This window comes from Pseudorasbora parva, chromosome 10, assembly GCF_024679245.1.
Source record: "Pseudorasbora parva isolate DD20220531a chromosome 10, ASM2467924v1, whole genome shotgun sequence".
In the NCBI taxonomy this organism is placed as follows: domain Eukaryota; kingdom Metazoa; phylum Chordata; class Actinopteri; order Cypriniformes; family Gobionidae; genus Pseudorasbora; species Pseudorasbora parva.
In genome coordinates, this window is record NC_090181.1 from 33,824,948 (window position 1) to 33,839,102 (window position 14,155).

Sequence of the window (14,155 nt, forward strand, 5' to 3'; positions counted from 1 at the left end):
AAACACTGCTGGTCACTTTCAGAAGTTGTAACAACGCTTTCTTTTCCAAAATGAATGTAAAACACAAATGGTTTCATTCTCAGATCATTTTTTAAAAATATAATTTAAATAGATTTTACACACTTAAAGCAATATCGTATCGAATATCGCATTATTTAACAAGGTATTGCATATCGCATTTTTCTTCAATATTGCACAGCCCTACTGTATAGTCAATATTTGGGGGAAAAAATGTTAAAATTACACAAGTATAGAATTGGGTTAGCCCAGTATCAGTACTCTGTAAGTGCCAAATTGCAGCTAATTAGTTCACTGATATTGGTTTACAACTATTAGAAAGTTCAGGTTAGAGCCCTGCACGGGCCTCAAATCTAGGCCCGTGTGTGAAAGCTTATCAAAAATCTCGCCCCGAGTCCGACTGGAGCACGTGCTTTTTTTGTTGTTGTCTTTTTTACATGGTTGCAGCCATTAAAATAGTTTAGTTTTGTGTTTAATGTCAAAGTAGTTATATTTCATTTTGTTTCTTTATTAAGTTAATTTAGAAAAATGTTTAGAACAATTTTTTGTTTGTTAAATTAAAGTTAAAAAATGTTTATGTGACTACCAAGTGGCCAGTGGCCGACAGTGAGTTAACCACATTTAATCAATTTAGCCTCTCAAATCAACTCTTGACTTGTCTTGCCTATAATAAAATCCATAGATATAACACTTCAACCATCACAATGTCAGTTAATTTAGCCTACTATTACCACCACAGTAAAAGGCATTTTTGTCGAGCTGAGGCAGGCTGATGCTGCTCGCAACGGCTCACGCAAACGAAACGAGCTAAACAATGTAAACAAATAAAAAATATGCAAGTTGTCTTATACCTTACACCTTTGCAAAATGAATATAAATCCGATCTATTCTTCTATTCCCGCTGTATATGCTCATTTAACTGAGTTCACATCAAGGAAAGGAAAAGATTCAAGATGCATTTTATTCAGCAGCTCATTTCAAATTCAAAGATCACAATATGTGAGAGCGACCTAAGCACCTAAGATCATTTAGTCTCATACATTTTTATTTAAGATGATTGTTTTTTTTGAGCTTCTAAGACTTATTTTAAGTTACATTTACAGCCATTTGTGTTGGCTTGCTTTACTCATATGTGGTGATGCGTGTTGGAGTAGCACCGTCGTATCTATCTGACTACAACATAGCTCACACGTTTATTTTTTAACCGTTTACCAGGAGTAAAATTTACATGTGGTTTAAACAACCAGATACATTTACATTTGTCTGGTTTTGTCTGAAATGCTTTTATATCACCTTCTGAATTGGTTTGTTTGAGTGATCGGAAATAAATTGTCTACGTCTCGAATCTAGGAAGGCATTTAGGCCTACTCCTGGTCATTTTGCAGTCAGATTCATACCTGGTCAGAGAAAACGAATGAAGGACCCAGTTGCAAAAAGGCCATAACTCTAGCATCTGCGCTGAAGAAACGCGTGCTGCTGCTGGCGCGGACTCTTTAACCCTGGGAGAGCTATGTCTGGACAGTCGCTTAAGCTATGGTCTCGAGTTGTTTCGACCAGCACAGCACATCTCATTGTTCCTTTTAATTAATAAAATAAATAAATAAACGAATGAGAAGCCTTAAAAAGGCCTGAAGCCCGGCCCGTGTTTTAGGTATGGCGTGAAAATGGGCCTGAAGCCCGGCCCTAGGGGCGTAAAAAAGTTGGGACCCATCAGACTTAGGCGTAAATGCCCCCTGCATTTATGCCCGAGCCCGAGGGGCCATGGATTCATCGCATTTTGTATCTTTATCATTATGTTCTGTTAGTTACCTTCTGTATCCTAGTGAGCCCTAGCCTGGATGCCAGCCGAACTTAGCCCCCCGTCCTCAACATTGAGGTTGGGAAGTTTGGTCTGGACTTCGTGCATTGCGAAGTAACTATGCCCGAACAGGAGCTGTTCGGACCAATGAAATTGTCAGGGTGGGATTTATACGATGATTGACAGGTGATCAACAGTAATGTAAGCATTCACGTCATGAAAGGGCACTTGGGTTGGATTCCTTCTAATCCTAAATGAAGAACTTGTTCATATATGCATTCACCTTTAGCCTACTGTTTCTCTCAAAAATTATGATCGTGTTGGCAAGTACTCTGTGTATCCTTAAATTCTTTTAACAACACCAGCAAAGATCGTTTACACTCTTCTACTGTGTTTGCAGTTGAGTTCTGTAGACAACTATGCTTTAGTGATGTCGTTCATGAACGATTCGTTCTTTTTGAACTAATCTTAAATATGACTCGGGAATAATGAGTTGTCCCAGGAAGCGATTCGTTCAATTTGTGTTTACCATGCATGCGCTACAGGCCATTGGTTCTGTACAGGCTCTTCTGCATTCAGTCTATGGGGCTGTGAGTTGGTGAACGAATGACTCAAACCCGAAAACTCTAGGTGAACTAATCAATTCTCTTTCGGGGCAGCATGCACTTCATATAGTGCTGTTACAGCCCAGATCAGACACTGATGATGGAATTAACGACTCGAAACCCGAAGACAGGAGAGGTGTACTAATCTTACCAGGTAACAGACGTGATTAAATGTGAAGTGACAAATGAAAGAAGACTCAGATTCGCACTAGGTGAGGTTAACTAACAGACTGCATAGCCTGAAGACTTATCTAAGCAATTATTTAATGATTTCTTTCTTAAAGTTTGGTCTTGGCTGCATTAGGTTATAATTATTTTTTTTATTCCTAAATGTGATCAATGTTTGCGTAAGTACTATATGTGTTGGTGAATTTAACATGTGACATTTGAACTATATTCTGCTGAAATTAACAAAATGACTTGGAAAAAAGATTTGTTTATTTTGCTGAACATTATTCAAATATCCAAGTCTGTAAATTATCCGAATTTCTCACTACTATGTGTCGCTCAACATATGTCACTTACTCCATTGAGCTGATTGGTTGTAGGTCTATCCAATTGAGTGCAGATGCATTTTTTTTTCCTGGTTCGGTTTAAACACGGCTCAATAATCACAGCCTAATGGAGCAGTATCAGACTCATATTCTGACTAGAATTGAATATGACGACGTCCGGCTAAATGAGCCAGGTGTTTTTGGCTATTTTGTCATTCTCAGATCTGAGTGAAGCCCTGGAGGATGATGCTGACCCCACACAATCTGCCATTAGTGCTGTGGCATCTCTTGCTGCTGCCTGGCCACAACTGCACCAAGGTCAGACAATGTGCCCTGAAATATGTTGGTCCTGTCAGTTATAATGTATGCTTGCTGTAAATTCATAAAATCAAGTGGAACTTCATGTTTCTTCCATTTCTCTGCCCAGGCTGTAGTCTGAAGCAGTTGGATCTGGACAGCTGTACGCTCTCTGAGATTCTGAGGCTGCACATCCTGTCCTCGGGGGCAGACTGCAGCTCAACCAGTGCAAAGTTCCGCTACCAGAAACAGGGTGGGTTTGGCTCCACAGATGACCCCTGTGTGGAGCTACGTCTGTCAAACCAGTGCCTGCTCAAAAAGCTCTCCTGCACTGCTGTCTATGACCTGCTGCCTGGTGAGTTTTTTATTTTATTTATTTTTTTATTTTTGACTTTGATTTATTTAAACGTTTGACTTTGTGTCTTGTTTTTTAATTTATATAGTTCAATAAACAATAATATATTTTCGTTTGATTAAAATTAGATGGTTCTGTTTTTCAGAACATGCATTGAGATTAGCAATCTAGGATTTAAAATCTAAATGTCCTTGAACCAAAAAATGATTTAATAAATAAAACTAATAAACCAGTATTATGTAAAATTAATTTTAAAAAATCACCATATTCTAATTTTGCAAAGTGTATATCTTCGTTATAAATGTGTGTTCAGGAGAGAAACTAAAGATCCTCCAAACACTGTGTGGGAAGCTGTTGACACTGGTTTCCACAAGAGACTTTATAGAAGACAATGCCGACGAGCAGAGATCTGCCAAACAGGAATTGCGAGAACTTAAAGCTGAACAGCATCGCAGAGAGCGAGAGGAAGCTGCAGAGAGGTACAGCGTTACATAGACCTTAAACTACCAGAGACCTTAAACTATCAGTACTAAAGATTTTTATGCCTTGAAATTGCTAGTTGTTAATAGTCTCCATATTCCAGGGTTCGAAAAAGAAAGGAGGAGAAGCTGAGAGAACAGGAGCAGAAATTGAAAGAAAAGCATGAAAAACTCAAAGAGGAGGCAAAAAATGGAGGCCATGTGGCAGGGTAAGCTGAACCAATAATACATTCTTAATTCTAAATCCCTTTGTTTTGGGACACATCTTGCATTCCAGTCCACATGTTTGATTATGCTTTCTGTTTGTTTGTTGTAGAGAAGAGATGGACACAAGCACAGAGAGTCAGGAAGGTCACCTTGAACAACAGACAGAGGATGAGGATGAACAACCAGCAAAATCAAAAACATGTACCAGCTCTTAAAATTATTAGCAGCATATCATCTTAAGACAAATTTACTTTCATAAGACATATTATTGGTCTTATTGTGATAAATATTTCAGTTAATTGAAAGAGGAATATTTCATTACTAAAAACATTCAAGTGTACTGACAATTATTTGATTAGTAAAACCTAAATAATAATGGTTGTTTAAATTCTCTAGTGTATATTAATAGTATTCTTATATTCTTTTTAATTTTCCAGCAAAGAAAACAAATTGCAGCCCAAATCAGAAACAAGTTGGTGAGGTTGAAATGAAAGACAGTCTGAGCCCAGAGGAGTTACATCAACAGCAGCTCAAAGAGAAAGAACTCCTGGAGCGCATCCAGAAAGCTATGGCCTGCACCTACATCCTACCTCTAGGCCGGGACCGCCTTTATCGCCGCTACTGGATTTTCCCTTCTGCTGGGGCACTGTTTGTTGAGGATGACTTCTTCGGCCTAACAGAGGACATGCTCGAGCCCCGCCCTACTCCTGAAAATAAAATGGAAGAGCTTTCCTCAGGTGAAAGCACAGTTAAGACAGATGACACCACTGAGGAGATAGTGCTGGTCGAGAACACCTCCCCCCCAGTTAACCGGCCCAATCAGTGGTATTTCTACAGCATGCCTGAGGAAGTGGAGCAGCTCATAGAGGCTCTGAACGCACGAGGACACAGAGAGAGCAGCCTCAAAGAGGCGCTGCTGCAGGAGAAGGAGCGCATTACTCAACTGATAGATAGCAATTCTGCTCATCGTTACCCTCACTCAGGTACTGTGGAATTTTGGGAGTTTTTTTAGGGCTGCATGACATCCATTATATATTATATATATATATCATACATACACACTCACACACACAGTCGTGGTAAAATTGTTGGTACCCCTGGTAAATATGATCAAATATGGCTGTGAAAAAATAATCTTCATTGTTTATCCTTTTGATCTTTTATTAAAAAAAAATCACAAAAATCCAACCTTTCATTCAAGTAAAATAATTGAAAATGGGAGGTAAACACATTATGAAATAAATGCTTTTCTCTAAAACACATTGGCCACAATTGTTAGTACCCCTAGAATTTTAAATGAGTAAAATATCTCTGAAGTATATTTACATTATTTACATTTTTTGGCACACCAGGGTGACAAGGAACATGTAATTTTCCAGCTATGATGTCTTGTTTCACTGGAGTATAAATATAAGGAGGCATAAAGCCTAATTCCCTTAATCATTTATCACAATGAGTAAAACCAAAGAATATAGTTCTGATGTGCAGCAAAAGATTGTTGAGCTTCACAAAATAGAAAGTGGCTGTAGGAAAATAGCTAAAGCATTGAAAATTCCCTTTTCCACCATCAGGGCAATAATTAAGAAGCTCCATTTAACTAAAGATGTTACAAATCTGCCTGAAAGAGGACGTGTGTGTATATTGTCCTAATGCAGGGCTCGACATTAACGCTTGTCCGGGACAAGTGGATTTTTTGAAGGCACAAGTGAAAGAATTTAACTTGCCCAACGGACAAGAGCCTGAAAACAAAAAATAACTAGCAAATCACCAAAATGCACGAATGATTGTGTATTAATTTAGTGTAAGTGGCGATCGATAGTGGTGGATAATAATATGATGATGAACTGACGATAACAAGGTCGCGCTGTTGACGCTCGTGCAGCCTCCGGAGGAGAAATTCCAAATCGAGAGCGTTTCAGCTGTTTCCTGAATACCATCAAAACTGAAAATGACACTGCTTTCATATGACAGTTTCATAAACAATTAATTAACATTCACTTGTATTTACATTCACTTAGTCACTTACATTTTAGATGCAATATTGAGTGCTTTTGTTCGATTTCAGCAGCGAAAATCGTTCACACACAGCAGAACCATAACGCGTCTGCTGGAAAGCCATCTGCTGCCACCTACTGGAGGTTTAGTTTCATGTTTAAACATACTTTCCAACATTTCCTACGTGTCTATTCAAAATTACAAAAATTACAAATCTCAAAACATTATTTAATGCAGTTAATTTAATTTAATTTAATTTAATTTATTGATCAAATTTAACAATATAAAATTAAACCTGAAGCATAGCCTATAGTTAAAAAGATTAGGGGGAAAATGCCCTTTATAAAAGATAAAAATATCACATATTTGAAATGATTCAATAAAAATTCACAAATATGCAAATTTAAATATGTCAAAGCTGATTGAACACATACGCAAAATTAAAAAAATATTGAACTTTTTTTCCGGACAAACACACTTTTTTTTTTCAAGTGAATGAATGATCTACTTGTCCACAGGACAAGCACATGAACATGCTTAATGACAAGCCCTGCCTAATGCACGGCGAGGAGAACCTTTTGAGTGCACAAAGACTCTCCAAGGATCACAGATGGAGAATCGCAGAGATTAGTTGAGTCTTGGGGTCAGAAAGCCTAAAAAATAAATAAAACAACCCCTACATCACCACATGTTGTTTGGGAGGGATTCACGAAAAATCCTCCTCGCTCATCCATAAACAAACTCCAGCACATTCAGTTGTCAGACATGACTGAAAAGTCAAAAGGGACCTGGTTCTATGGTCAGATGAAACTATAACAAGCTTTTTGGCAGTAAATAAACCAGATGGGTTTGGTGCAAACAGGGATAAAAATTACAGCATGCCCACGGCTAAAAATACAGCTGGAACTTTAATGTTGTGGGCCTATTTTTTTTGCATGGTATCATGGATTCTAGCTAGGCATGTGCCGATATCAATTTTTCATGTTGCGATTAATTGCTGAAGTTTTATCACGATATTGAAATAAGTTGCAAAAAAAAAAGTGTTGTCATAGCATAACCGCTTTAAGAACTATTTTTGTAAGAACAAAAATAACAATGTTTAAATACAATAATGCACCAAAAATATATACAGTTCTGGAAAATAAAATAAAATTCAGAGCTGTAAAAGTACAATTTTCAAACAGATTAAAGTGCAAAAGAATTAGGCTATAAAGAACAACAGGTAGGCTGACAAATTACAATGTCTCATTATTTAATGCATTAACTAAGATTGAGCAATAGCTACATTTGGTACAGAATGTATAATGTTTTTGGTAATGTTAGTTAAGAAATACTGATCATTGTTAGTTTTATCTTAGATCCATTAAAAAAGTTATTTTGATTTTGATTTTAATGTCATTAAACAGTAACTAAGAAATGAACATTACTTAGAATGATTAATTCTTTATAAGTATTTTTCATTGTCAGTTTGGTAATAATGAATTAACATGTAAACTAATGAAGTCGTATGTCTCAAAGTTTTACTGAACAAAAACAAATTTGTTTCCGGGGTAACCCTGCATTCTGCATTACATCAGCGCCCTCTGCTGTCACTGAGCGGCACTTCATTAGCGCGTCTCCTTCACTCGTTCATGTGCTTCTCATTTACATCTGAGCGCTTCCCTTTGACCCAGAATACAGCGGTGTTGAGCATTTATGTGGTTGATGGGCAAAGTATTCTTGAGTGCATTATAAAAAAATTATAAATTGTTAATAAATTATTATTTGCGATATTTTAAAGTGCCCACGATAACAATATCGTGCATATTCATTATCGTGATAAATCGCATTATCGAAAATCGGCACGGGTCCAATTCTAGCAAATACTAAAAGATAAAAAAATCAAAACCTGATGGATTCTGCTAAAAATCTTAATTGGCCGTGGTTGGATCTCCCATCAGGACAACAATCCAAAATAAACATCAAAATCAACACTCAAATGTGTCACTTAGCACAAAATTAAGCTTCTGCCATGACCGTCCCAGTTTCCTGACCTGAACCCTATAAATGATGTGTGGCTGAACTGAAGAGAAGCACCAGCATGGATCTGGGAATCTGAAGGGAGAGGTTCTGTATGGAGGAATGGTCTCTGATCTCTTGTCAGGTGTTCTCCAAACTCATCAGGCATTATAGAACAAGACTCAGGAGTCTTCGAAGCAGGTTGCTAAAAGTATTTAATAAAAGGTTACCAACAATTGTGGCCAACGTGTTTTGGAGAAAAGCATTTATTTTAGGGATGGGACGATACACTTAAACTCACGATACGATGCACCTCGATATGCCAGGGTTACGATACGATATGTCACGATACGATATCAAATTATTATTTTTTCTTTCCAAATCTGTGATATTTTTTTTTACCAGCTAAGTTATGTACTTAAATGAAAGGTAGGATTTTTCTCTTTTTTTGCAATTTGGTTCTATGTTGTTTTAAAAAAAAGGAGAATTTTTAGAAGTCCGCGACCACATCTTAAACAGGGGTGCCAATAATTGTGGAGGGCACTGTAGGGCTGTCAATCGATTAAAATATTGAATCGCGATTAACTGCATGATTGTCATGAGTTAACTCGCGATTAATCACAATTTAATCACACCTTTTTAGCAATTGTAAATGTCTCTTAAATTAAGTTTAAATTAAGTTTTTAATACTCTAATCAACATAGGTATGGACAAATATGCATTCTTTATGCAAATGTACATTTATTATTAGTGAAACCATACTTATTCAATAATAATCAATACAGCATGAAGACTAGACATATCAAAGGTCAGAGATATGTTTATCTAAGAAATTGTTCATGTCTCTTAAACCTAAACTTAAAAATAATGAGTAAGTAGTGATTTCTCTCATTTTAACAATATAAAGGGAGTTTTTACACTGGCAGTTTAATTCAGAACAGGGCAAAGTTCGTATGAAAAATTGTTAAAGTGTACCAGTGAGCGAACCAGAACCACACCATACCTGGAGGAGGTCCATATTACAAGAGGAGGAATATAGTGCTGCCCCTTTAAGAGATCCGCATTCCCTACTGAACTGCCTTTGCGTGTGCGCGTCGAACTGGTCCGCGATTCACGTGGACAGTGTGAAGAACACGGACGACTCGGGAGCGCGCTTGTTCAGGAAAGTAACCTGTGCATTCGTTTTAGCCGATTGTAATGTATTTAGTTCAATAAAACACGTGTCCAGTAAGCGGGGTGATGGTGTTAATGATTTACCTCAGACATGAGCGAGAGTGAGCTGCAGTGCATCGCGCTCAGATGCCAGAGAATGTGCTCAGTGAAAAAACGCCCTTTTCTTTCTGGAGTCAGAATAAAAGTTAAACAGAAAATATGGTAGTTTATGTAGGCAATAACTGCATTTTTGGTTTAGAATATTAATGCTAATGTCAACCATTTTCTTTCTCTATTAATGTTTGCTGCTACATCCTTTGTCTGACTGCTCTCACTTTTTCCAACTACGGGCTCAGATCAGACAGAAAATGCGCGCTGCGTTTTGTTATGTCTGCCCCACACACACACACACACACACACACACACACACACACACACACACACACACACATATATACGATACACTAAATTATTTATATACTACGCAAATCATGCAGCAGTGCAATCTATCTTTATTTCGCGATCCATTTTTTTCGACCTCGATGCGTTTCGTCACGTTTTGTATCGCGATATTTCGTCAAACGATATTTTGTCCCATCCCTAATTTATTTCATAATGTGTTACCCCCCATTTTCAATTATAATGAAAGGTTAGATTTTTGTGAATTTTTTTAATAAAAGATCAAAAGGATAAACAATGCATATTTTTTTTTACAGCCATATTTGATAATATTCATCAGGGGTACCAACAATTTTGACCACGACTGTGTATATATATGTGTGTGTGTTTCACATCACAATATGCATATTGCAACAACTTGTGATATCTAAAAGTTGCGAAAAGTAAAAGTATTAGGTTGGTGCATATAGCAGAGAATAGACTGGGACTGTGAGACTTGCTCTGTTAAAACTATTTATTTAGTGCAATAAACTGTAAAAAAACAACTAACACACACCTGTAGCACGCACACAGAAAGCAGCCACTTGGACATTGACAATCCTGAATTCTGTTCTCTTTTGCAGCTTATTGCACTTGGTCAAATACACACACAATTATGTCAAAATCCCATGGCAATGTCTTGGCAAGTCATTTAAACAATCAGTTATGCCTTTAGTGAATGTAAACATTTGGGAAAGGTATGAGGCGTCTGTCAATAGGGTCCGTGCATTAGGTCTTAAAGTAACAGCAGCCTAATAATGGCTGATGAATCTAAATCCAGAGCTTGAGTTCTAAAACAAAACTCACCAATTAAAGTATTGTCCCAAGCACTTTAACATAAATCAAACATGTACAGTACAGTACAGTAGCCTAGTTTGAACCACAAACAAGTCACTGGACATTACTTGCATATAAACAATCAAAATGCATTTGCCATGGATAAATTAAATGGAATAGCCTCCGCATGGACAATAATGAAATGAAACTATTGTTAATAAAAATTAAGAAAAATAAAAAAGCTAGTTAGTAGTTATTATTAAAACTACATCTATGCTTTTGAAAAAGAAACCTCTAAAATTAAGATTACTGTTTCAAATAACAGCAGTGCTGCATTCATTTTTTTTATTTTGTTACTATGTGATTTACTTATATATTTGTGTGTGTGTAATGTATGTTGTTTATATAATTTATTGTGCAGATGAATCCCTTCCAGAGACCAAAGGCAGTACTGTAAAGCCAAAAGTTGGCTCAGCTCACCCACAAAGCACTGTACCTGCTGAGCGCTTCATGGAGAACCGTCTCAGAGATCTACTACTGGATATTGAGGACCGCATCTATCAGGGAACTCTGGGGGCAATTAAAGTATGTTGATTACACAATATATTGCCTGCTGTGGTTTTGGATCTGGATCTTTGTTAATGCAACATGTCTTTTGCCTTCTTCTTTTTCATCCCTAAAAAGGTGATGGACAGAAACTCGTGGAGAGCCGCACTGGAAAATGGAAACTATGAACTGCTTAACTCTGAGTCCAAAGAGATCGAGCTGGTCAATGGAGAAGAGGAGCCGATGGAGATGGATGAGAATCACGTCAGAGTTAAAGACAGGTTATTTTACTGTAATATCTGTTAGCTGTGTATTTTTACTTCTATGTTCAAATGCTGTTTCTTTTTGCGAATGGGGCAACTGATGGTGTCTTATGTTTAGGCTGCATGAATTGAAGGCAGAGGGTCAGAGTGTCACATCCACTAGTGTGAGCACACCACAGCCTGTCAGTAACATTGTCCACTACTTGGCACAGGCCCTGGCACAGATAGAGCAGGGCATAGAGCGCAAGTTCCTGAAAGCACCACTAGGTAAGATCTGTTTAGATTTAGAATCCATTGAAACTTTTGAGGGTTGGGTGTATTTATTTGCATATGGGTGTGTTCCTGAAGATGACTGCTTCCTGAAGGGTGTGTTTCTGTATGAATGAGCAATTGCTTTGTTTTTAGGATCATGTTTTTATATTTGAATTACATATATATAACAAAGCAATATATATATAATATTCTTTATTTAATTTTTTTAAAAAAGGTGATGAGGAGACCAAGAAAGACCAAAAGGTGAAGAAAAAGGACAAAAAGAAAGATGATGACCAGTCCAGCGAAAAAGATGGTAAGGTTTCTTGCAGAGGTCGAGAAATAGTGGATCTTACATTGTAAACACCATACTAATAAAGCATACTATGTACAAAAAAACAGATTAGGCAAGAATATGAATATAACGCATTTAATTAAATGTTTTCCTCCCATAGAAAACCGTTATAAAGAAAATGCTTAACATGGCTTAATATAGCCTAAGGCCCGGGGACACACTGCAAGCGTGGCGTGAGTGTCTCGGCTGCGTGGCGTGTCCGTTTTTATTTCGGCTCCCATGTTAACTGGTTAGAACTTGCACACTGCCTGCGTGATCCGCGCCGTGCGGAAAACGCGTGCATGCTTGAAATAGAAGAGACGTCTATTTTTCACACGACGCGAGCATGCTGGAAGCGATTCCAGGCAAAATAGAAAAGGAAAATATGTTTATATGTCATTTTGACACGGAATACATATTATATAATAATATATAGGTTAACATATACAGATATAGGCCTAATTGTAATAATAAAAAAACAACATAATTATCAATTTAGAAATATTAAACCTCTCAATACAGAACAAAATATTCTGTAGCCTATTTTGCCGTCAATACCATAGATATGTATGGTCAATAAGCTACTGCCGACGTTGTCTTTGCTGTATCAATAGGCAATATATTTATATTTAACATGAAGTATAGTGCTTCTCTGTACATCAATAGCAGCAGCAGTGCCGTATCAGACACACTTCTGGTGTGCAAGACAGAGAAAACGACAGGCAGCCGCCACGCTACTGACAAGCAAAAGACACGGTCACTCCACCCTTGCAGTGTCTCCTGCCTAACAGATGATATTAAAAAATCGAATTCTGCGCACATCAATTTTTCTGTACATTTTATACTTTTTTTATTATGGTGTTTAAATGTTAAGCGTTTACATTCAGCATTTCAGAATATCCCCTTTCACATTCTCGTAAATTGCAGCACAGTTCAGTGAACTTGAAATAAGTTACGTGCTAGCTAGACTGTCTGTTGTGGATGTGCTCTTCCAGTAACATCATGCTAAAACATGGCAACTAAACCCAAATAATTCACATCATTTTATTATAATAGTGCTTATAACAGGTCTTCAATTGACAGCAGCAGCTCTAAAATGATGTTAATAAAAAAAGACCTCGTTTAATAAATGTTGTATATTGAAGACTACGTAGTTTTAATTTAAGCCTACATTTATTCATTCAGTTTCATACTTAAATGCTACTGTACATCTCTGAGCTGCACTGTAAATCTTTATATATATTTATTTTATATTATACAATACACTGGGAATGCGTACTAAAAAAGTTTTTTTTTTAGGTTTTCAAGTCTTTTAAGTAAAATAAAGACAGAGTATTGCAATAAAAACATTTTCTCCTTAACTTTTTCTGTTTTTAATAAACACTTTTGCTTAAAAAGTGTTTATTAAACTAATAGCATTTTCTCTTTGAGCACATATTGGTTTAATTGATCAGCATTAAATTTGCACTATATAGTATTTTAGCAGTAAAATATCCAAAAAACACTAGGCCAGTGTTATATATTTATTTAGTTGAGTACTTACAATATCCCAAATGTTTTCAACTATTTGTAAATTGTGAGAAAAATAGCTTTTTTAACTAAGGACCTGGGATGTGTCAGCATAGCGTTTGAGGGAGTCGCCTGTCAATTGCATCATATCTGTGTTCGCCTCGGTTTTATTTGGCAGAAGCGCTTTTCTCTTAGCAGTGTGAACATGTCACAGCAGCGCCGAGCGAACGCACAGAGTAACGTCATAACATCATTTTAAACACATTTAAATGTATCTAATATGATAAACAGAGCTGCTTTACCTCATGACTGGAAAAGCAGAAATAGTGCAGGCGCCCAGCGACTGTGTCCCATCCCGTCATAATAAAAGCCTGTTGCGAGCCGTGTGTTTGTGTAACACAACCGCTCCAGCAGCCATGCTCAGCTCCACAACACTCGGTCCTGCTCTGCTTCATACTACAGTAACGTTAATAACCACATCCATGAACATGATTTCTGCCTGTGTCCTATTTTCCACTGGCTGTGAGGTGAAGACCACATGTCCCAAGATACTGCGCTCAAACTTGCCGTCATCAAACTACGCCTTTGTTTTGAATAGGCGCCCTCTAGTGGATGGAAAGTTGTATAGTGCACCTTTA

General features: G+C 37.2%; 1 protein-coding gene across 4 annotated transcripts in view; it reads left to right on the plus strand.

The window, feature by feature from the left end:
• The window catches only part of baz1a (bromodomain adjacent to zinc finger domain, 1A), a 47,095-nt gene that overhangs the window by 22,463 nt on the left and 10,477 nt on the right, over positions 1-14,155 (plus strand). For all 4 annotated transcript variants that reach the window (XM_067455947.1, XM_067455949.1, XM_067455948.1 and 1 more), the window contains exons 13-22: positions 3,138-3,233; positions 3,343-3,567; positions 3,881-4,046; positions 4,151-4,255; positions 4,363-4,454; positions 4,691-5,236; positions 11,035-11,198; positions 11,298-11,440; positions 11,541-11,689; positions 11,910-11,990. In XM_067455947.1, coding sequence (XP_067312048.1) covers positions 3,138-3,233; positions 3,343-3,567; positions 3,881-4,046; positions 4,151-4,255; positions 4,363-4,454; positions 4,691-5,236; positions 11,035-11,198; positions 11,298-11,440; positions 11,541-11,689; positions 11,910-11,990 — 1,767 coding nt within the window. The remainder of the gene's footprint in view (positions 1-3,137; positions 3,234-3,342; positions 3,568-3,880; positions 4,047-4,150; positions 4,256-4,362; positions 4,455-4,690; positions 5,237-11,034; positions 11,199-11,297; positions 11,441-11,540; positions 11,690-11,909; positions 11,991-14,155) is intronic.